The sequence below is a fragment of the Pongo pygmaeus genome, chromosome 6 (assembly GCF_028885625.2).
Source record: "Pongo pygmaeus isolate AG05252 chromosome 6, NHGRI_mPonPyg2-v2.0_pri, whole genome shotgun sequence".
NCBI classification, from domain to species: Eukaryota; Metazoa; Chordata; class Mammalia; order Primates; family Hominidae; genus Pongo; species Pongo pygmaeus.
Window position 1 is genome coordinate 56,437,657 of NC_072379.2, and position 22,228 is coordinate 56,459,884.

At 45.2% G+C, this 22,228-nt stretch overlaps 1 protein-coding gene across 3 annotated transcripts in view; it reads right to left on the reverse strand.

The window, feature by feature from the left end:
* Positions 1-6,394: 6,394 nt before the first annotated feature.
* MTURN (maturin, neural progenitor differentiation regulator homolog) overlaps positions 6,395-22,228 on the reverse strand; it is a 28,034-nt gene continuing 12,200 nt past the window's right edge. For all 3 annotated transcript variants that reach the window (XM_054494654.2, XM_063667416.1, XM_063667417.1), the window contains one exon: positions 6,395-11,727. In XM_054494654.2, coding sequence (XP_054350629.1) covers positions 11,617-11,727 — 111 coding nt within the window. In that variant the 3' untranslated portion in view covers positions 6,395-11,616. The remainder of the gene's footprint in view (positions 11,728-22,228) is intronic.

A 22,228-nucleotide genomic window follows, 5' to 3' on the forward strand; every position in this document is an offset into this window, starting at 1 on the left:
TTCCTTAGCAGTGGGCAGGCAGGACTGTCCTCCAGGGAGACAAACTCCTAGCAGCAAGCAGCATACCCGGCTCAGTGTTTTACTTTTATCAAAATCCTATCTGTAGTCACCAACACTAGCTTTCAGACTGAATTTTTCAAGAGCATGTGGCCAATTGTGTCTGTGTTCTTCCATAGTTTAGGGGTATGGGGTCAGATTAGGGTTTGAAAAGCACCCCAGGGAATATTATTTCATGTGCTAAGCAAAGGCTGGGCCAGAGTTCTGAAGAGCCGAAACCCTGCGAATGGATTTGATGAGTTCATTAGCATCGAGAGCGAGATGACAGTTTTGGCTTGCTTCTGAATGACAGGTTTTTTTCAAAAGCTTGTGAGGTGAACATGGAGAAGATGCTTCCCACCCACCATGGGGGCACTGGTTTGTGCTTCCAGAATCAAATCACTATCTCACTTAGCCTTGCTTGTAACCAATTACAGGAGCTATTTGGGAGCTGGCCAGGGTCAGAAACAGAGTCTTTGAAGGAAGGGGATATCAAGAGAGAGCAGGATAACTTTAGCTGTACCATGAAGCATAAACCACTCCTCAGCCAAACCACCAGTTTTAACCTGGGGATACGAGATAGGCAGGAGAGTGGCAGACGATGGGAGAAAGCAGGTCGGATCATGGCCCTTGTGAGGGTTTTGGTCAACTCTACATATACAGGACCAAAAGTAAGCATGGCAAAGAATGGCTAAGCCATCTTCCACCGAGAAAACTTGGCCAGGTGAGCAACATATGCTTCTACCCAAGTAAACTGGTTGGCCCAAGGCCCCTGGAGTGAAATCTCCACAAAACACCAAAGAAACAATCCATGTGCGTTGAGATGACTTCATTCATCCCTTTCCCTTTTTTGACTCCCTCTTCCTCACTCTCCTCACACATCATCCTAACAGGAGGAAGGAAAAGGACTGCTTAAGCATCCAGGGTTCTCTCCAGACAGAGCTGCCACGGAAAGCCAGCTGGCAAACAATGCGGGCTAAACGAGTCATTTTTCAGATGGGGATTTTTCTCTGTGTACAGTTTGAAAACTAAGGCCACTTGGAAATATGAAGGGCATGTTTTGTATTTCCCAGAATGTGTGTATGGGGATGGTATCTCATTCTTCTTCCCTTAGAGTGCTTTCTGTGCTGCTTCCTCCTACAGGAACGTCCTTCTGTGGGTCTTGCTTTTCCTCCTGTGCGCTGGCAGAGAGAGGATGGTGGCGCGGCCAACACACGTTTGTGACTGAAGACCATGGTGATTTTGTAGCATCCTGGGTTATTTCACATCCATGAAGTAGGAACGGAGGCTCCACCCTGGGCGCTGCTGCTTGGGTCTCCTTTTCTGGAGAGGGATGAAGACCTCAGTGAGAGGCATGTTCTTGTGGGGAGGTCATCGCTGCTGGGAAGGAGAGGACATGCTTGTTGTCTAGTAAAGGCCTTGATGATATCCCATATTAAATTCAGGGAATGAACCTCTTTATTACAAAGTGCTCCACATCAGGCAAGGTGGGAGAGGAGAGAAGGAGGGGAGCGTGGGGCCTGGTGGGACAAACAGACCCGGGCCAGCTCTCCCAGATGCATCTGATGAGGTGAAAGCATCCACCCAGAGCGGCATCACCCAGAGTCAGACTTGAGGGGGGACTGTACATTTCATGTCCTTTCCCATTACTGGATTTACATTTCTGGCTTTAGGGAATACTGAAGTAAAATTTTTCAATTCTGACTTTCCAGATCCATTCCAAAGTTGATTCTGCACAACAGTTTGTATTTTTTTTTAGCCCCTTGTAGCCCCAGGCTCAAAATGCCCCCTAACATTCCTGAGTAGAAGAAACTAAACATCTAAATGACCAAAGTCATGCAGGAAGGCACACATCAGATCCAGAAACCCAACATGCATTTATCACATGACACTGCCTCCTCCTCTTTCCAAACCTGCGCAGCTCTATGCTCCTTATTTTTGTATTTCCAAAGGTTTTTGACTCACCTTTCCTGCGTTCCTTTCTCTCATCCATGCATCATTTGGAAAACACAAAAGTGCTGCTCCTGAGGTTTAGCACCCTCTCCCTGTTGCCACTCACCAGCAAGCCCACTCTCCCATGGTAGGACCTAGAGCCTGTCATTCGGGAACTATGTGATAGCACTCAGAATCTTAGAAGCAAGAACAGCAGATTTGGGGTGCCTGCATTTCTTATGGGATACTGATCTGGCCAGCTTTTCTTTCCCATAGGAATGGAGAAAATGGTAGCAGAGATGATCCAAACAAGCCGACGAGCTCAAAAGAGAATTGTGTTTGCCTTTGAAATGGAGTCTCAGATTTGCACTTATTCCTTCTGCACAATAGCACGACAGTCATCCAGCAGTGGTGGTGGTATTGAGGGTGTTTGTGCACGCTGCCTCTGCATGGAGCAGGAAGGCAGGCTAGAAATGTATTTGGATGGCTGAGGGGTAGGGCCACAGGCCGGAATCCTTGGTGTGGGATGTTGACTCAATGGCATGTTACCACACATCAGCAGACGAAGAGAGCTTTCTTCTTGCTCCCAGGCCTCCTCTTGACTAGACAATGCATTTCTGCTGCTGGTTGCTTCAAGGTAAGTGTGAGTAAAAGCCCCTTCGCTATAAGGAGGGAGACACTTAGAGGAGTCCGTAACACCCTTGTAAAGGGCTCCTCACGGAACAAGATCTAGAAAGAAGGGTACAGGATGGAAAGCCAATTGGTTGTTTCCCCACCCCTGCCCCCATCTGAGGATCCTATTTTATAAACTTGTTGCCCCGGTTCTTCCAGTCACTTTCAAAAATCTTTGTAAGTACACGGATACCAGAAAAAAATGTGTCTGCTATTATCCTAAACCACTCTGCGCGGCCAACCTGACCACAGGCAAGGCAAATAGCTAGGGAAATGCTCTCTTCACTCCATCTGTTCTCAGGCAACCATGGATATTAGCAGCATGCACTGCGTGAAGTATACGGGCAGGCAGGGCCTCTGTGCTGTGGTGTGAAAAAAAATCATAGATTTCAGTAAACGTAGACCAACACCCATGACATTCGTTATTCAGCAGAGTAGTTAAGAGTTCTGAAACCAAACTACCTGGGTCCAAATCCCAGCTCTGGCACTTATTAGCTGTGTGATCTTGTGAGAGTTACTTAGATTCTCTGTACCTCAGTTTCCTCATCTGTAAAAAGAGAATATCAACCATAACATCTACCTTGTAGGATTGTTGGAACAATTAAATGGTTAAAAGAAACTTAGTACAGTGTGTGGTACTTAGCAAGGACTACATAAAAGTTTGTTACAAAAAAATTTTTGTATGTAATAGCACACACAGGTGGGGCATATTTACTCAGCACTGTTGGCTTCATGACAAAACAATTGAAAAGTCATCAGAATCAGACTGTTCCATACTTGCAAAGAATACAGTCCACACTCACGAGGATCCAAACCCAGCATTTTGAAATCTAATGGTACTAGTGAAACCGCTGTTATGCCACTAAGTGCTAAGATGTTAAGACTGGGTTTCCATGTGCCTGTGACATATTTGTTGTCCTTCCCACCAATGTATCTTCTCAGTGAGTGAAAGAACCTCAGGGTCCAAGGCTCATCTAATCACCCAGCGGAGTAATCGTCAATACTATTTGTGTTATGGGTCAAGCCTTCCTTAGTAGACAGGAACAGTAAACCCTGAACAGAAGGGGCAAGGGAAAGAGAAGGGAGGTATTTTTGTATTGTTTCCCCTTCCTGTTCCTTATTGAGCCAAAATGAAACCCCGGGGCAACGCCGGGAGCCTCTGTGGCCTCCCAAGGCTGCCTCTGGTTTTGGACTTGAATTCCGGTGGTCTGTGAAGCCTGTGGCCATCACTGCACAGTGCTCTTGGGTCTTGTACTTTGGGGATCCACAGGTATGTCTCCAAGTTTTTAGGGGCTCCCAACTATCTCAGTTCTGGCCAGACCTCCTGAAGATGCTCAAATCTGCCCCCAGCCCACCGCTGATCTGTGCAGGCTTCAGGGAGCCAGATATGGATTCTAGGTAGAAACCTGTGTTCCCTGATGTTCCACTGGAAGTTGCAGAGTTTAACAGGCTACGGACTAACAAATATTTTGAAAGGCCTTGGAACACCCAGCATCCCCCCACCTTGCTCCAAGCAAAATGCAATGTGCCTTCCATCTCATCTTCGGCATTTCCCCAGCCCTTCTCAGCATGAGCTAAATGCCACACTTCATCGACCGGTCAATAAGTCATGTTTATCAAACTGACAGTGTGACGCAGGGGTGTGGGAGCTGCAGAGAAAGATGGGTGAGCAGGGAAAAAAACAACCCAGTCAAATGTTAGGGTTTATGTATAAAGAAGAAGGCTCTTCACTTCTCTTTCCCCAGCCTGGACATTGGCCAACCCTCCTTTCCCAAAAGCTCCACAAGGAAATGGGCATCATGATTACCCTGAACTCAAAACCCCTTTCTTTATGTGGTGCTGACCTCTAGAGGCTTCTAATTAAAAAGCATCCCAAAGGGCCAACTTAATTTTACTGCTGGTTTTTACACTGTACACTGTTGCCATATTTCCCAACAAAATAAGGATAAAATATTTCTGTTACTTTAAATGATCCCTAAAAAAATGCCTACCTTGTTCCTTGACTGCCTAATTAAAACTTGCCCAGATCATTACAAATGTCATTGTTTACTCCAAAAAGGAAAAACGGAGGGTTAGAGATAGGGAAAGTACTTCAGTTTTTTTTGCCTATTGTGGTCTTAAGAGGAAAGCACAGTGCCAGCTTTTTCAGGATGCATCTCTTGAGTTCCCAAAGGGCCAAGTCTGCTAAACAGAGACAGGAATGTTCATTCACTCTGATTTGGCGGGCACAGGGCAAAACCACCCCGACACTCAGGTACACGGACAGCAAGTCCACTTTGTCCAGCCCCCGGTGTGGCGTCCAAATGCTGGGTGGTGGGTCTGGTTCTGTTTATTTTGTTGTCCTTCAACCCACACCTGTACACAAAGAACTCTATGACAATGGAGGATCCCACTCGACCCAACTTCACTATGGAAACAAGGCTCATTTCTAAAGGGAGTGAGACTGTTGATTACATCCCTAAGCTGAACACCCCAATTTTATTTTGTTGTAATTCTGACTCCTTATTACTTTCACGAAAGGAAGGAAGGTGTGGGAAGGCAGGAGAAAACATGCAGGGACATAATAAGCATTTGGGCTAACACACAGCCACGATATCAGCTGGTGTCTTCAATTCTAAAAGGGATCCTAGGGGAAAGGGCTTCAGAATCCCAGAAGGACAGTTTTGCCAATCCTGGCCGCCCCACCCTGGTTTTGTGAGTGTTTCCATTATAACTGTGCTTCATGTCCTCCCTACCGACTCCTGACTCCCCTAGACAAGTCAGGGCTAGTGCCCAAAGGGAACTCGGGGACAAGTCTCCCACTCTTTATTTTCACAGATGAGGAAACAAAGCCGGAAGTGGGGTGGGGTGGGGAGGGGACATGCCTAGGGCCACGGTCAGCCCAGGAGGAGTCTGGGCTAGAACCTCTTGCCCTCAGCCACTGATTTCAGAATGATTACGCGGGGCAGATGTGGGTATTTTTAACACCAGTCCCTGCACTTAAAGGGGCCAACCTGCATTTTATAAACTCTATCTGTGAGATGGATACAATAACTGTAACAAAGGAAGTCCATAAGCAAGGCTTCGCCTGCCCCCGCTGCTGCACCATGAGCAGGGTTGGGACTGCTGACACACAGCTCACCACTTGAGTACAATCTCTAACAGCCACATTGAAAACAAAGGACCACACACTATCTAACATACACACAAGTCTTTATGCTGTGCCTGTGAAGCCAAGCTCAAATCTAATCGAATCTAATGGGTCTCTCTATGGAGACCCATTCATTTGGAGAAAGAAACTCGCTCTTAATCAAATACTAGAACTTACCACCAACTTCCGGATGAGTTATTTAAATGCCATGTTTAGTGAATAAATAACTGGGAGGAAGGTGGTGGCGACATGGTGTCATGCCATAGAATGACCACAGCATACAGATTTCTAATTAATGCCACAAAGAATTCCTAAGTAGGCTAGAAAAAAAATAGGATTCTCAAACACAAAACTAAAGTATTGGTTCAAAGAAGTAGAAAATTACTAACTACCAGTTATAGCATCAGAATAGACATATGAATGCATCACACAGAAATGATTAATCTTTGAACAATGGCAGTGTTTCATGTCACCAGCTCCTCCCTCTCTTCCCCCAGCCTCCTCACAAACAGCAACCACACAGCGAGCTGCCGGTCCTTTACTCTTTGCTCTTCATTTATAAGCCACATTAGGTGTCCTTTAGGACCAAACTGTAGAGGCAGAAAAAAAGAGGCAAACACCAGCAGAGTTTGAAAGGCTCTTTAATAGCAAGCGAATGGTAATTACATGGTCGGATGAGGTCCTCACTCTCAGGGGAGGGAGGAGGGAGCAGAGGTGGACAGGGTGCAGTATAGGATTTACACTGTTTGAAGCATCTAACGAAGGGCAACAGTTTTTGGCAACCCAATTCACAGTTTTGTAATTTACAACAGATTTCTTCGAAAGGAAATAGGAAGGCAAAGAAAGCACACATACCCTACCGGCAACACTTCTTGCCTAAAAAAAAAAAAAAAAAAAAACCAAAAAACAAAAACCCAACAACTATTCCTTGCTTTTGCTTCTTGTGTAGATGACTAAATTTTGCTCTCATGCTCAAATTAAGACTGGATCACGGATAGTGAAGATCTGCCCTAGCATTGAAGATTTACTTCCTCCTCTTCAGAGCTGACATTTGTACCGTGCACTGCTCTTATCTTTATCTGCCTAGGTATCAGAAGGGGCTTAGTGAAAAATGAAACTTGAGAAACAAAACAAAACAGAAAAACAGGGAAAGGCAGTTTACAAAGAACAGACTGTCTGCTTTCTCTCTGGTATCAAACAACTTGAATACAGCTCTAAGCAAATTAAAACGTTTATTTTTATGTGGCCTGGTATCTACTTTTAATCGCTTGTGCCTATTCAGCCTTACAGTGCTTTAAATGGGGTTTCTAACATGAAATGCTCATGGGTACTATATTTTTGTAATCCAGATTTAAATAAAAATATAAAAGAAAACATATTATTTAACAATTTGCCCGGTGAGCAGAAGCTATAGATATTTTACCATGGACACCCATTGCCATGGCACCACAGGCTACCAGCATTCTGGCAGGTTTCAGAATTACTCTCTATAAAATCTAAAAGACTTCAGCTTCTTGTGTCATACCTGTTATCACTAAACTGGGAGAAGTGACTGAGTCTTTATGAAAGAGGATCAGTTTTTAATTCAAAGAAATTTTAGGCTTCTCCGAAGACTGGGTGATCGTCAATAGCATCTCTTTGGAGCTAACACCCACTGCAGGGGATAGGGGTCTGTGATCGCTTAAGCATTAATTGTGCGCTTTCTACAACCTTGAAGCACAGTGAGGAGGTTGGCCCTGCCCTCTGGCCTGAGGGGGCACTCCTGCTTCCTCCCCACTGCCAAGGAGACCCAAGTTTGCTTTGTGATTTACCTGCCAGGTGCCTGGAGCCCCTCTCAGATCTGCCTGCACTTGGGAAAGACAGGCTTCTCAGGCTGGCAGCTGGTTTTACTGAAGGAAAGAACCCCAGCAGATGAGCAGGGTCCCTGGTGGTCTCCTTGGCTGGGGGGCACTTTTAAAGCAGCAAAGCCATGCCAACACAAGGCATTGCCTCTTAACATATAGTCAGTTCCTTTAAGGAAAGTAGGCCTCCAGTGAGACAGCCGTGAAAATGAAAACAGTTTTCCTGGGGCTCAGGTGGTAATTGTCAGACCCCAGCTCTCCCATTCTCCCTTATTCATCTCCTCCCACCCCAAGTGAAGTCCCGCCTATTCCTTCATGCCTCTCTGTGGGAAATCAGATCTGTTCATACCACAGTTTCCCAACTTGTGAATTTTAACATGCAAAGCCTATTCCTAAAATATAAATTCCAATGACACTTGGGACCACAGCTCCCCTAGGTCCATATACATTGTGCTCTTATGAAACAGAAACAATATTCAGAAATATATTGTGCTAGAGACGGTTTCTGTTTATACATGGAAGATGACAGCAACTATAAAGGAGAGAAGTTTTCGTTGAAGTACACTGGAAACCTAATTCTGGCACCAGGACACAAGGAGGATCCCTACATAAGAGACTTTTCACGCTCTGCCTGTGGAAAAACAAATTGCACCATGTGCTGCTTTGGGCCTGGGAGACAGGAGTGGACCCCTGAGTGCAGGTAAATCCACAGTGGTGACAGGCACTACACGGGGCCTCACCCCCCTCCCTGGCTCCGTACTTCACTCTGATTCCTTGACGTCTGCTCAATGTGGCGATCAGGCTGAGGAAACCAGGCAGCCATGAGAACAACGTCTCTAGGATTCACTCACACCCAGGATCACAGTTTTGTAATGTTACCAAGGCATGGTTCTGGATTTCAGAGCTGGCCCAGTGAACAACAAGCAATCAAGCATTCCTCATTCTCTCTCTTTCTCTCTCTCTCACATCTACACACACACTCTTTCTTTCTCTCTCACTTTATTTTCACTGTCACTTTCTCTCTACTGGATAACAGGGCAAAAAGTACTGGCACTCATCTTTCACTTTCTTCCAGCTATTCTTCCTACACATCTCCCGCTCTCGGGTAAGTTAAACATACACCACTTCCAAAGCCCCAGTCTGTCACGGCACAAAGGAAAGCCATGTCTCCACAGGCAGAGCATGTACAGTTGAGATAAGTCCTCTGGGGCCTCACCTTTCCCTTTCCTCTAAGGAAGAGAATTTCATCAGCCCCATGAGATAGAGCCCTCAGGGGCTTGGGCACTCACAGACCAACATGTTCTAAGGTAGTGCGGGGGTCAGCATCCTAAAGGCAGCACCTTGGCAAGATCCCACATGTATTTTCTTCTCAGATCCCTAAAAGTTTCCTTGACTGTTGCTCCTTATTCACACACACACATAAGGCAGGCACAGAAGGGCAGTGTTTACAGCTGGAAGGGCAAACGCCCCTTGTTCACAGACCAGTTAGACTTGTCAAGGTCACTCAATCCTTGGCCGATTTGAACTAGAACCCAGGTGTCTCTCCTGCGTCCAAGGTCGACAACCCTCCTCCCACACCGCTGCCACCTCCTGGTGAGTAAATGTGTAAGTCTGTGAAGGGTCAGGGATGTGTTTCACCATGGAACCATTTCCATAACAGAAACCACAGGCTGCCAGGCTCACTGACTGCAGCTTTGCACCATGCACAGCCCTGCTTAGAGCAGCCACAGCACAGGAAGAAGTGAGTGTGTGGGCAAGTGTGTGAGCGCGAGAAGGGATGTGTACACATTCAGAAAAAGGAAGTCTTAGAAGAAACAATTCGATCTGCTAATGCTGTTTGGGATTTTGCTATGGAAATTAAGTAACATACAGACATGTTCTCTGTCTCCTACACCTGGTACAAAACAAAGCCCAGAATTCTCATCAGCCCACAGAATGGCCGAGTCTATCTCCACTCAATTTTTATAAACAGAGAACATTAACATGATAATACCAACATATATTTGGTCAAAGTCTAAACACTTTTTTGATAAAATACATTTTATGTTAATGTCCATTCCATTTCCAAACATACATAAATTTAGATTTTAAGCTTCAATGTATAAAATTTCAGTTTACCTTCCAATGGAGCAAGTTAGTGAAGCTTCCTCATTTCACTTGCAGAAGTCATTCTTGTGGCTTACTTCATTAAAATGGAGGATACGAAACCTGGGCGACATCTATGTAATATACAGCTCACAATCACCTTTGCTCATGAATGGAGCCAATCAGAACACAGGCATGGCTGCAAAGGGATGAATACGCTCACCCCAATGGATGAAACACTAAGTTGTGTTTTACTAATAGGCTACTCGGAAGGAAATTCATTTTACTTGAAATTAACCTTTAGTATGACTTTTCAAGAAAAGAACACAAAGTGGGTACTGAAGCACAGATGGAAATCACTGTACTATTATTTTACCCGATGACTTAAAACTGGAGTACGCTGTTTTACCACGAGCAGCCGAACTCCTCACAGCACCAATCAATTAAACAGAAAATGTCGAGACAATCAGGTTTACACCAACATGCCTGGAAGATATACAAGACTCCCATAAGTTCTGTGGCCTCTGCTGCTACTGCTTGTTTTTAATTCAAAACTTTGACAACCTAACAGGCACATGTGTGACTGTTTAAACGTACCCACCCCAGATGCTAGGTTTAATCTAGTGTTGTAAAGGAGGCATTCTGCATCCTAGGTTAACTAGAAGCAGGGATGCAGAAGAGTCCAGGAATAATTCCATGTTAGCATTACAAAGGATGTCCCCAGTAAGTAACTGTTGGCTAAACGATAACAGCAGTATTTCCAGTTATTACAGAAGTTGTTTCTGTGAGTTGTCTGAGTATCTTATTAAAACGTCCCTTTTTAACCAAGCTAACCCACGATTAAAAGATTCCTACCTTCATGTCCCTTTACAAATACATCACAATTAAGTCCCTCGAAATATGTGATTAAATTTTTAAATAAATTATACAATGAATCCTTTTCTTGACTTTTTTTTTTAAATAAAAGACTTAAAAAGTAAAGAAGGATTCTATTATATTTTTTAAAACTTTTAATCCTGGTTTACTTTTCTAACAAATTTATCTATGGCTTCAAAGTTTAAGTGGCACTTGAATTCTGGATGTTTTCATGATTTAACAAGTGGCCATCTCATTAGAAAGAGAGAGAAGGTAAAATGTTTCATTTTATACGTGGGACGGCTTACAAACACTTTTAAAAATCAATAAATTATATCTTTCACCCCATCTATATTTTCCACTATAGACTTTAAAAGTGGCTTTGGAATTAGCATGTTTTGAAACAATCGAACAAGCAAGTTAACATTTACACCTAACCACGAACCAGTCGCTACATACCCAGGTAACTCAGTAATGGCAAAACACTTAAAGGCTTCTGGGCCTCTCTTACCCTCTTAGTCCAAAGCTAAGTGATTATCCTTTCCTGCCCTTGTATGTGCACTTGTGCAGTTTAATGACTAGATATTAAAATTCATGCTTTATAAGCAAAACCTTTCACTTACAGACACTTAAAAAGTACATAAAAAGTGCAGACTGCATTTCTTCTCTGCCATGCTTTCCCTCAGTAAGGTCACCTGTGAGGACCCAAAACATATCCTTAATACATTCAGAGTTCTCTACATTCGAGTCAGTGAATGTTAATTCTCCAACATAAACTCAAGAGAATAGTCAGCCACAAAATGGACTCTAAATTCAAAATGGCAAAGGCTACCAAGACAACTCCATAGAAACCCCACTGAAGCGGGAGTGAAATTCAGGTCACTTCTGAGCAAAGCTCATCACAGATATTTTGTGGTCGTTAAAAAGGTATTTCATTTTAATTTGGATGCTGGGAGCCAGATGTCCTATTTCGAAGTGCTAATGCAAAATGCTAACCCAGGAGGGGCAGTGACCCCACCTAGGTTACTGTGGGGCTCACTCTCCTTCTCAGGAGAGCCCCCAGATTTACTGCTGGCTGACCCCCATCTGGGGGTGGTCCGCCTCTGGCTCCTCTTCTTCCACGTCAGCACTGTACTCTTCAAACGCATCGTCATCTGCATCCGGAAGCCCCAGTAACTACAGGGAGAGGACAAGAGAAAAGCAGCTGTGAGCGCCAAATGGAACACAGGCAGGAAGACAACCAAAGGCATCGGATCCACGTTAAACAGTACTTAACCCAGCAGCTGCAGACTTCCCCGTCAACCACCTCTACAATGATTTTCATAAACTTGTTAGACGGAAATGTCAATCTTTCAATGGATTAGTGCCCAAAGGGCTAGGTTTTACTGGGGAGCCTGGAGAGTCTCTATTTTTAAGTATCAAAATGTGGCACCACATATGCACAGACAGCTAGCTATGTGCCCACACACACATCTGGGATGTTAGCAGTAGTATGAAATGAACTGTGCTCACTGTCCCACCAAGATGTCAAAAACCGATTCTGTATTTTCTGTCCTAAAAACACATGGTGCTATTATTTATAACACATTTCTAAAAATGTAGGGACAACTAAAATGTTCAACAGCAAAATGGTTATGGTGTTATTGAAATGGAATCTTATATATCCACTCAAAATGGCATTTTTGAATGACTTGATGACATAAAAAAGATGCACATAAGTGTAAGAAGAGCATGACAAAATTGCACTTTTATTATGATACAGAGTTTTTTGGGGTTTTTTTGTTTTTTTTTTTTTTTGAGAGAGAGTCTCGCTCTGTTGCCAGGTTGGAGTGCAGTGGCGCAATCTTGGCTCACTGCAACCTCTAATTCCCGGGTTCAAGCAATTATCCTGCCTCAGCCTCCTGAGTAGCTGGGACTACAGATGCGCACCACCACGCCCAGCTAATTTTTGTATTTTTAGTAGAGACAGGGTTTCACCATGTTGGCCTGGGTGGTCTCGATCTCCTGACCTTGTGATCTGCCTGCCTCAGCCTCCCAAAGTGCTGGGATTACAGGCGTGAGCCACCATGCCCGGCCCAGAGTTTCTTTATATATGTGTGTATGTATATATATTTATATATTTTTAATAGAGACAGGGTCTCACTATGTTGCCCAAGCTGGTCTCCAACACCTGGACTCAAGCAATCCTCCTGCCTCGGCCTCCCAAAGTGCTGGGATTACAAGCATGAGCCACCACACCTGACCCGGAGTTCTTAAAATTTATACACTTATGCATAGAAAAAAGACTTCAGTAAAATACACCCCAATTTTAAGTTTTTTTTAAGATTGTGAGATTATGGGTAATTTTTTCCTTTTTATCTTTTTGTATTTTCCAATTGCTATATAATTATGTGGGAAGTTCAAAATAAACATTGTTTTTTAAAGCACTGGCTGGTCTTTGGTTAGAAACCAAGTGCCATTTGCTAGGCCTGATCAATATGAACACCACCCCCTGGTGCAGGCAGGAAGCCACAACCCTAGCTGTCAGGCCTGCCTGTGATAACCAGGCTTCTGTCTCCTGGTGCCTTCATGAGATCTACAGTCTGTTTGTGGCCCTAGGACTTCTTACATAGGGGTGTCCAGGGCCATCAGTTTCAAGCACCTTCACTGAGTGGCCCTAATGATCTAAACACTAACTGCATCAAGACAGTAAAAAGAAGACTGACCATTCTGTTCAATTGCATTGCCTCCCTGGTGTCCTGCCACCCCCTTCGTCTCACTCCCACCCACTGCTGAAATGGGGAAAGAGAAAGCGGAGTCCTGATGAAAATAATGCCTTCACTCTGAAGTTCTCCAGCTGCAGATCTCCCAGGTCTCCCAGTGCCCTATGAACACATTCAGGACAAAATCATCTGCTAGGCATTGTTGGTCACACTCTGCATGTGGCCTGCCAAGGCGTACACAGTCAACTGCAGACACATGCTCGCCCCTTAGAGCTGGGCATGCCGCAGCTGCCTCAGAGACTCTGCAGATGTAAAGGGGAAGGGCAGGAAGAGCGCTCTCAGCTCCCCGGAGAGGGTGCTCCAATCTTGAGTGTGCTTGGGAGAAGCAAGTCTCTTTTTCCGGCTCCTGTCTCTCTTCCAGATTTTAGTAAACGGAATAAAAAACAAAGTTTGCCTCTAAAGAGAGAAAAGATAACTAATTGTAAGGCATGTCGATGACTACACTTGGTGGTCAATTTTTTATTTGGAGAGCTGCTCAGTGACATAGCAAGGTGAAAGTGTCAAATAAGTGGTAACATTTAAATAGCTGGTAAAATATAAATACTATTGCCACCACTAGGAACTCCAAAATTACCTAAACACCTAAACAATATATATAATTGTTCATTGTATTGAAGGGATGTCACTAAAAGAGAAATGACCAGTTGGTTCCCTCTCACTTAACAGACCTGACAGGGTGTGGAGGCCTGGAGTTTCAGGATTCTGAGGCCCCGTGGAAAACACTGTGGTCAACTAGCAATGGCTGTCCTGCATGAAAAGGGTGCAGCTGAGGTGTGCATCTGCATATTTGCCGTCTTTATCCAAAAGAGATGTACCATGGGTGATTCTGTTCCATAACACCCCTAGGTGATTCATATTGACCCAAACCATAGGTAGCACTCAACACCCTCCCTCTCTTCAGCTTAGGGTGGTGCCTTACTGAAAAAGACCCAGGAAACCAAGCAGGTAGCCATGACCACCTCTCTTCTGCAGTTCCTTTTTCCAGCTCCCTACCTTACCTCAGATGAAACCAACGCACCTACTGACAGGTCCCCAGGCTGGAAGTTTTCTGACTGCTCTTTCAAGAGCTGCTCACTCACTGCCCTTCTGGAAAGGGGAAAGAGGAGAGGCAGTTCTCTGTGGCCTTCTGGATTTTTGAGGCACCTTATTTTAGGGTCTACAGATTTATTGAGAGGGTGTGTGGAAAAAGACACTGGCACTAGAGTCCAGAGGCCAGAGCTCTAGTTAGCTGGAGACCTCTGCCAAGTCACCACCTTGCTGAGCCTCAGTGTCCTTCTCTGTAAAGTGCCACGATACCTGCTCTATCTCACAGAGTAACTATGGAGTGACATGAGAGATTGAAGGCGGCCATGATCTGCAAACTATGGAGCCTTACATAACTACATGTGATGTGATGTGATGTGATGTGATGTGATGTGATGTGATGTGATGTGACGTGATCGAGTTATATTATCTCTAAGGAGCTAGGGAAACTGGGAGTGGCCAAGAGAGTCACTCCTTATCTATAAGAAACATGTGAGCCTATGGCCTATCCCAGGGAACATGGTTCGTTATAGGGGATTAAAATCGGCCCTGAGTTCTGGGTTAAATGAATGTTGCCAGGTGGAGGTCATTAGAGGGAGGGTGTTGAGTGAAAATCCTATATACAATGCACACTGATTGCAGGAGGTTGCAGTTTTCCTGCCCAGCCCACCACCACGGGACCACGTGGTTCTTCTGTCCAGCCTGCCGCCACTGGACTGCATGTAAGGCGATTCTCCTGCCCAGCCCCTGCTGCTGGACTCTCTCCCCTGTATGTCAGTACAGTAAAACCCCGTGTCTCGTTTGCTGGCTCTGGGTCTCCTCTTCGGCCTCTTGAACCTGGTGCCTTCCCTACTGAGGTTAAAGGGGGTTTAGGCCAGGCACGGTGGCTCACATCTGTAATCCCAGCACTTTGGGAGGCCGAGGCGGGCAGATCACTTGAGGACAGGAGTTCGAGACCAGCCTGGCCAACATGGTGAAACCCCATCTCTACTAAAAATATGAAAATTAGCTGGGCATGGTGGCGTGTGCCTGTAGTCCCAGCTACTCGGGAGGCAGAGGTGAGAGAATTGCTTGAACCAGGAAGAGAGGTTGCAGTGAGCCAAGATCGTGCCATTGCACTCCAGCCTGGGCGACAGAGCAAGACTCCGTCTAAAAAATAAAATAAAATAAAATAAAAAGGGGGTTTGGCACTGCAAATGCACTGTCTTAAGCAGAATTACATACATTAATTCCTTTGCTCCTCATAATAACCTTGTGTTGAATACTTTTATTGTCCCCCTTTTACAAATAAGACCTTGAGAGGTTGAGTAACTTGCCCAGAGTCACCCAGTAAGTGGCAGAGCCAGGATTCAATTCAAACCTAGGTGATCTGACAGCAGACTTTACATCCCTACCCACCAGGCCACCCAGGAGACTCCCATTCAGCTGTTAATGCTGTTCCTATTAGCTGGAGGTTTCAATGTTTTCCGCTGGGGAATAAATCTTTTTTAAAAATGCAATGTGAAATGCTAATGTCTAAATTTATGAGGAGGGACAATTTGGAAGCATGGATAGAAAGCACCAGAAACAGACTGCCTGGAATTCTAAGGGACATATCTTACAGATATGTAGTAATCTAGCATCCTCACTTCTATGCTTAATCCCACCTATGGTGGGCAAATCTAAATTTAACTTCTGGATCCCAATTTTCAACAGTCAAGAAGAAGAGACAGGCGTACACACAGACTGGGAAGAATTCTGGAGCCCTGGCTTTTAGTGCAACCACACATTCTCATACCGAAAAGGTGGGCCAAAAAATGAAAGTGACTGGTATATTTAAATTATTCCTGACAGTTACAATCATTTATTCCTATTTCAGTGAATTTTTTTTCAGCTGACTGGGAAAATAGTTTATGCTCACTCTGGACAAGAGAGTTGGCATTTCCAGGGTCTCACTGTCCACAAAGCTTCCTGTGAGCTATCAGTGATCACATAAGCACTGCTGGGGCCCATCTATCCAAACAGGTTGCAACCGAAAGGCAGAACTGCCAACTCTGAAGAATTCAGTTCCTCAGACCCAAGAGAGTATCTGTTATCTGTAGGGCCAACTCCAGGTCTTTTGGATAATAGTGTAAACTATGCGAGGCCATACTGAGCTGGCATTTAGCAGCTACTGTCTCTGGAAGGGGCACTCAGCACAGTGGGCTAGAAGGTCTTCATAAAGGAAGGGGAGGTGGTGTCTGTACCCTGGAGAGCACAGCCAATCAACCACGGCTTTTGTGCATCGAGTAAGTGCCCTGTGGCTTCAGAGATCCTTGTATGCACCTTCCAGGGACTCCCCTTAGGCAGTCTCTCTTCTCCTTCACTATGTGTAGGTGTGGATAATGTGCTCAGCAATCTACCTCAAATGCAGATGCTGATTCAACAGGTCTCAAGTGGGACCCGATTCTGCATCTCTAACACACTCCCAGGTGACGGGAATACTGTTAGTCCAAGAGCCAAGGGTGGTAGGACTCTAAAGCATTTGGGAAATGTGGCACCATTTATCTTCATGATCATGATGCCGGCGGTACAGAGAAACACCTGGTGGGGTCCTGGTCTGTCAGTCAGTCTTCCTGACCCTAAGGGAAAAAGGGTGGCAAGATGGATGTAGCACAATGGGCAGGAGGAGGCACTCTCTTACCTTTTGAGGCCACCATACTTTCTAAAAAAGAGGATGGTTTGAATGTTCATAACATGAGTGAGGAAAAAAAAAGGAAAAAAGAAAAAAAGATAAACTGTCAATATTCAATGTTTATTATGAAACCCACATGTGTGCATAATCTCTTCTCATCAGACTTTCCCTGACCCACCCAGGCAGCTTCTCACAGGTGGATTCTTTCTCTTTTCCAGGCTCTTGACCAGACTCCATGAGTAGAGGCAAGAATTGGACTTTTTCTGGGACACAGGATTTTCCTGTGGGATTTAACCCGCAGCTCTCCAGCCACTTGTGGCAAACTGAAAATATCAATCTTGCTCATGCCAGTGAACCAGAATTAGGGGGATTTTTCTGGCAGAAATGTCTCTCCTTCTTGAGATAAGAAACGCAGAGTCACACGGCAAGCCCAGGAGAGGACTCGGGCCAATTGAGTGAGAATCTACAAGGACCACGGGACCCAACTCCAGGCCGGGCCATGGAAGCAACAACCAAACAGCACACAAAACTGCAAGAGCAACAGGGGACTCAGGACCCTAATGTCCACAGCGTTGCTAAGGAGAAGAAGAACACACTCAAGGAAGCAATAGTTCCTTGTTAAGCCCATAACACTTTGAGAGAATTCGAAAGGGCAAAGATAAAGTCTAGTTTCACTGCTAAATTGGAAATAGTAGGCTATTTCTTCTCTTGTAAACTGTTTTCTACCCAGCAGTAAGTCTGTCAGTTGACACTAAATATAAAACATGAAAAGATGGTGGGGAAAACTGAACGGCATGATCACCATTATTTAGGTCCATAATCATTGTTTCATTCTCCAGCTCAATCATGTATGACCAGCAACTGTCAATGGAGGGTCACTTAAGAAAAATGCAAGGCTCTGACGATTATCCAACTCATGCTTACCAAAGTGATTGATGGGGGTTTCTGAAACCACTACAAGTAGCAGTACCTGCTCGTGGGTGCCAACAACAGCCTGCCTGGCATTGTCATTTGCATACATGTGCCATTTGGATATGACATGCCAGTAGCAAGAAAAACTAGGTAAAACTCATACCTCTCTGAGCAATCAACATTAGCAAGTAGGAGGTCACTGGAGTGGAGTAGAGTGTGGGTCACTCGAGGGAAGATGGCCAGCTGCATCCACAGTCATCTACCCATCCAATAAACATTTCCTAATACCTGTTAGGAGCCAGAAACTGAGACTAAATTTAGCAGAGTGTCTGGGTTTTGACAATCCTTTGGGTTCTCAGTCTGATTTCAAAGTTCCCCATGATTCCACAAGACAGCTAAATCAGTATTGCCCCCATTTTAAAGCTGGGGACATTGAGGCCAAGTGTACCTGTTAGAGGCCACACGGCATGGGAGCAAGACAGGGCAGAGCTGATCCACCTTCTACCACATGGAGCCATTTCTAAGGAAATGGAGCTGAGGCAGCCAAGATGGACCCTTCCTGGACTTCCTCCTGGGCCAGCCCTGCCCCTGCTCTGAGCACATCTAGATCCTGCTATTCTTCAGTCCCACCTCCTCATGAAGCCACTGCCTGGCTTTGTTCCTCAATGAGCCTGCTCACACTGATACTCCTAGCCCTTCAAATACACTGGAAGCCACAGAGTTTCATTAAAAAATATATTTTCTGATAATGTGATCATAGAAAACTTAGAAAATGTGGAAAAGAAGAAAATAAAAAATCATCCATAACCCTGAGCGCTTTGGCCACGTGCCCCTCTGGGAGGACAGGAGCATCCACTGGTCCTCCTTGGAGTCCTGGCCTCTAACACAGTGAGTCATGTGGATCAGGTGCTCAGTGAATGCTTGTAATTTTACCAAAACCAGTGTTGATAAACTTTTGACTTACCCTTCTAATGCCTTTTCATGTTGAAACCACTTAGCAAATTGTTTTCTCTCTCCACCAACAATCTAAGGTTCCCCCAAATGGTAACCTGCTCACTTCTCTACAGTATTTTGTCTAGTATCCTCATCCCATCCACATCATACTGACATTGACTTAGTGCCTACCGTGGATAACACACTGTACTGAGTACCCAACAAAAACTCCATTAATCTTCACTGCAACCCTAAGGGAACTATCATCATTAATTTTCTAATTTTACAAATGAATGGAGAAACAGAGAGGTTAAGTAACTTGTCTAAGGTCACACAGCCAGCAAGTGGTAGAACTGAGACTTAAATCTGGTAGCCTGACAACGGAGCTTGGGTTCTTCATGACTGTAGTACCTGTTCCCTCATAATTGGGTTAAGAGATGACAAGCAACCCCCTGCAGAACATGCTCGCAGAAATAGCTCTCCCAAGAACCAGCAGAGTGCAGTAGGCAGAGCAGGGGACTGCTCTAAGATGAAGGCAAAAACACTCCTCCTGGGGCTGGCCCATGATAAACAAAAAAGCAGCTGCATTGATTGATCAGATTCCCATGTATTTTCAGGGAAATGATGTGCTGGTTTTACCCACTTGATAACCTGTAGCTTTTGGGTAAGCGTTTCTTCAACAGATACGTTCAACTGTGATGACAGCAACAAAACCCCTACCTATGTCTTATTTTTAACAAACCTCCCTTATATAAAACAAACAGATAAATGGTGCCATTGGGAAGCAGTGCTCTATTTGGTGGAGGTGGAGAGTATCAAAGTTTCTCCAGGGATCTCTGTGGTCCTTTATTCGGGTTTGTGACGCTCCCTCTCATCCAGTCTGGGGTGCATCCTGACTGGGAGAAACTTGAGGCCTTCAGCACTTCATCTTTACCAGCCCAGGAAGGTGCCTCCCACCAGCCTTGCCCTCAGGGGCAAACAGGCCCTGCCAGAGGGCAGCCCAGCCCATAAACCTTCTCACCAAAGGGCATGCTGTGCCAGGTCAACGCCTCCTCACCTGCGGAGCCACATCCCTGCCCACAGGGTAAAAAGCTCCACTTCAGAAACGAAACCTGGAAGCCCAGCAACAGCAAACCAAAGCTGTGGGCCTGTGTGACACATCTCAGCGCCACCTAGAAGAACATCCTCAACCAATCCAACTGCTCTCAGCTACGCATCTGGATTTCTTTTGGACCGCATTTGTTTCCTCATTTACATGTGGCTAGCCTGGTTGCCAAAATACACCCAGAGCCTCGGTAAAGAAAAACAGCACAGTGACTCCCAGCTGGAGCTCCCCTTCCCAGGTGAGCCAGTTCTGCAGGGAGGGGAGGCTGCCTGCCACCACAGACAACACCCACAAAGAGCAGCTGGCGGCAGGCCAATGAGTGAGAAACCTGCTGCAAAGCGAACCTCATGTGCTAACAGGTATTCTTCTGGTTAAATTTTAGAGGAATCCATTTCTTTTTAATTTTGCCTAATGTGATCTCCCTTCTTCGATGTCTAACAGGCATTTAAAACAGTGACATGTCCAAAACTGAGCTCTGACATTACCAACCCCAAACTCCCCACCACCCGACCCCACAGCCTTCCCCATCTCAGTAAATGACTACGCCATTCCCTTCACTGCTTGGGCAAGAAATTCAGGAGTCATCCTTCTCTCCCTTTTTCCCACATCCCACTTCTGATCCACCAGCAAGTCCAGCTTGCTGGTGGATCTACTCTCAAGGTATCTCCAGAATCCAACCCCTCACCCTGCCTCTGCCGTGACCGTCCCAGTCCAGGCCACCACTACCTCTCACCTGGATGACAGCAATGGCCTCCTCAATGGCCTCTCTGTCCCTCCCCTTACACAGCCTATTCTCAACACAGTCACCAGAGGGAGCCTTTCAAGATGTGAAGTCAGGTCACATCCCTCTTCTGCCTAACCCCTTGGGGGGCTCCCCATCACTCCAGAGTAAGAGCCCATGTCCTTCTGTGACTCCTGGAATTCCTCCAGCTCACCTCTCTCTACTTCCTTCAGCCACACTGGCCGCTCCTGCTCCCCGGACACAGGTGTTGTCCAACCCCGAGGCCTTCATACCTGCTGCTGTCTCTACTGAAAATGCTATTCCCCTAGATTTTCTCACAGCCCACTCTGTACTCCAAGTTTTTCCTCAAATGTCACCTTCTCAGCAAAGCCTTCCCTGGTTCCCTACTCAAAAATTCCAGGACTCCTGACACTTTTTACCCCATTCCCTGATTTCTTTCCTTTCTCTTTGGCACTTAATTACTAGCATCATTTCACGACATTACGTGTGTCCTTGTCTATCCTGTCTCCCCTCACTGGAGCACAGGCTCTGTGAGATCTAAGCTTCTCATGCTTTAGTTCCAGTGCCAGGAACAATGCAGTACACAGTGCCATGTACCCAGTGGGTACCCAATACATATTTATTGAATGAATGAATGTGGGACAGACTGGTACTTTTAAGTATCTATTTTGAATGTGCCAAACTGGCTTAGAAAATTAACAAACAAAAAGGGATTTCAGTGGTTTTCGTCACTCTATTTGATTTCTATCATTTGCTTAAGCAAATCAGAGTGACAAAAGCCACTGAAATCTCATTTCTTATAATGGTGCACAAAGTGACTGGGTCCAACTCTTTCATTGAGAATGACTAAAAAAAGCTGAATTAAATATGAAAAATACCTTCTTAAATATAAAGTATTAACCAGGACAGGTAAGCCAAACATAAAAAGCTGCTTTTGTCCTGAGGGCATTTGTTGACCTGGAAGCAGCAGCTAGAAACTTCAGGGCTTTCTTGGGCTACTCTAACAGCTAGAGTCTTCCAAAGGAGCAGACTATACACCATCCCCACTTGAAGTTGGGCCCCCAGAGGCCCACACCCTCAGAATGAGGAGGAGCCACAGGAGGCCAGACCCGCATCCGCCTTCTCACCCCCGGGAGCCATCAGAGAACCACAAGCCTTAAACTGTGCTAAGGTGTCTCAGACTAATAGGCCCCCAAGTCCTGACGGAAGCAAACAGAAATCCTCTCTGGAGTAAGGGACTGTCATCTCAGGCCTCACTTTATTCCTACATGTAAACTTTCAAATACAATAACTAGCATACAAAGATAATCCCACACACAGAGAAACAAGACACCAGGTTTGAGAACTAGCAGAAACAAAAGAAGACCAAACAGACTTACAAAATGAAATATCATCAGACACAGTCTACTATGCAACCAAGCTTACTATGTTCAAAGAACAGAAGACAAGCTTGAAAAACACAGCAGAGAAGGAGACAGCATTAAAACAGATTTGAAAAATAAATAGAAATTCTAGCAAATACCATTGAACACGTGCAGTATTTACAG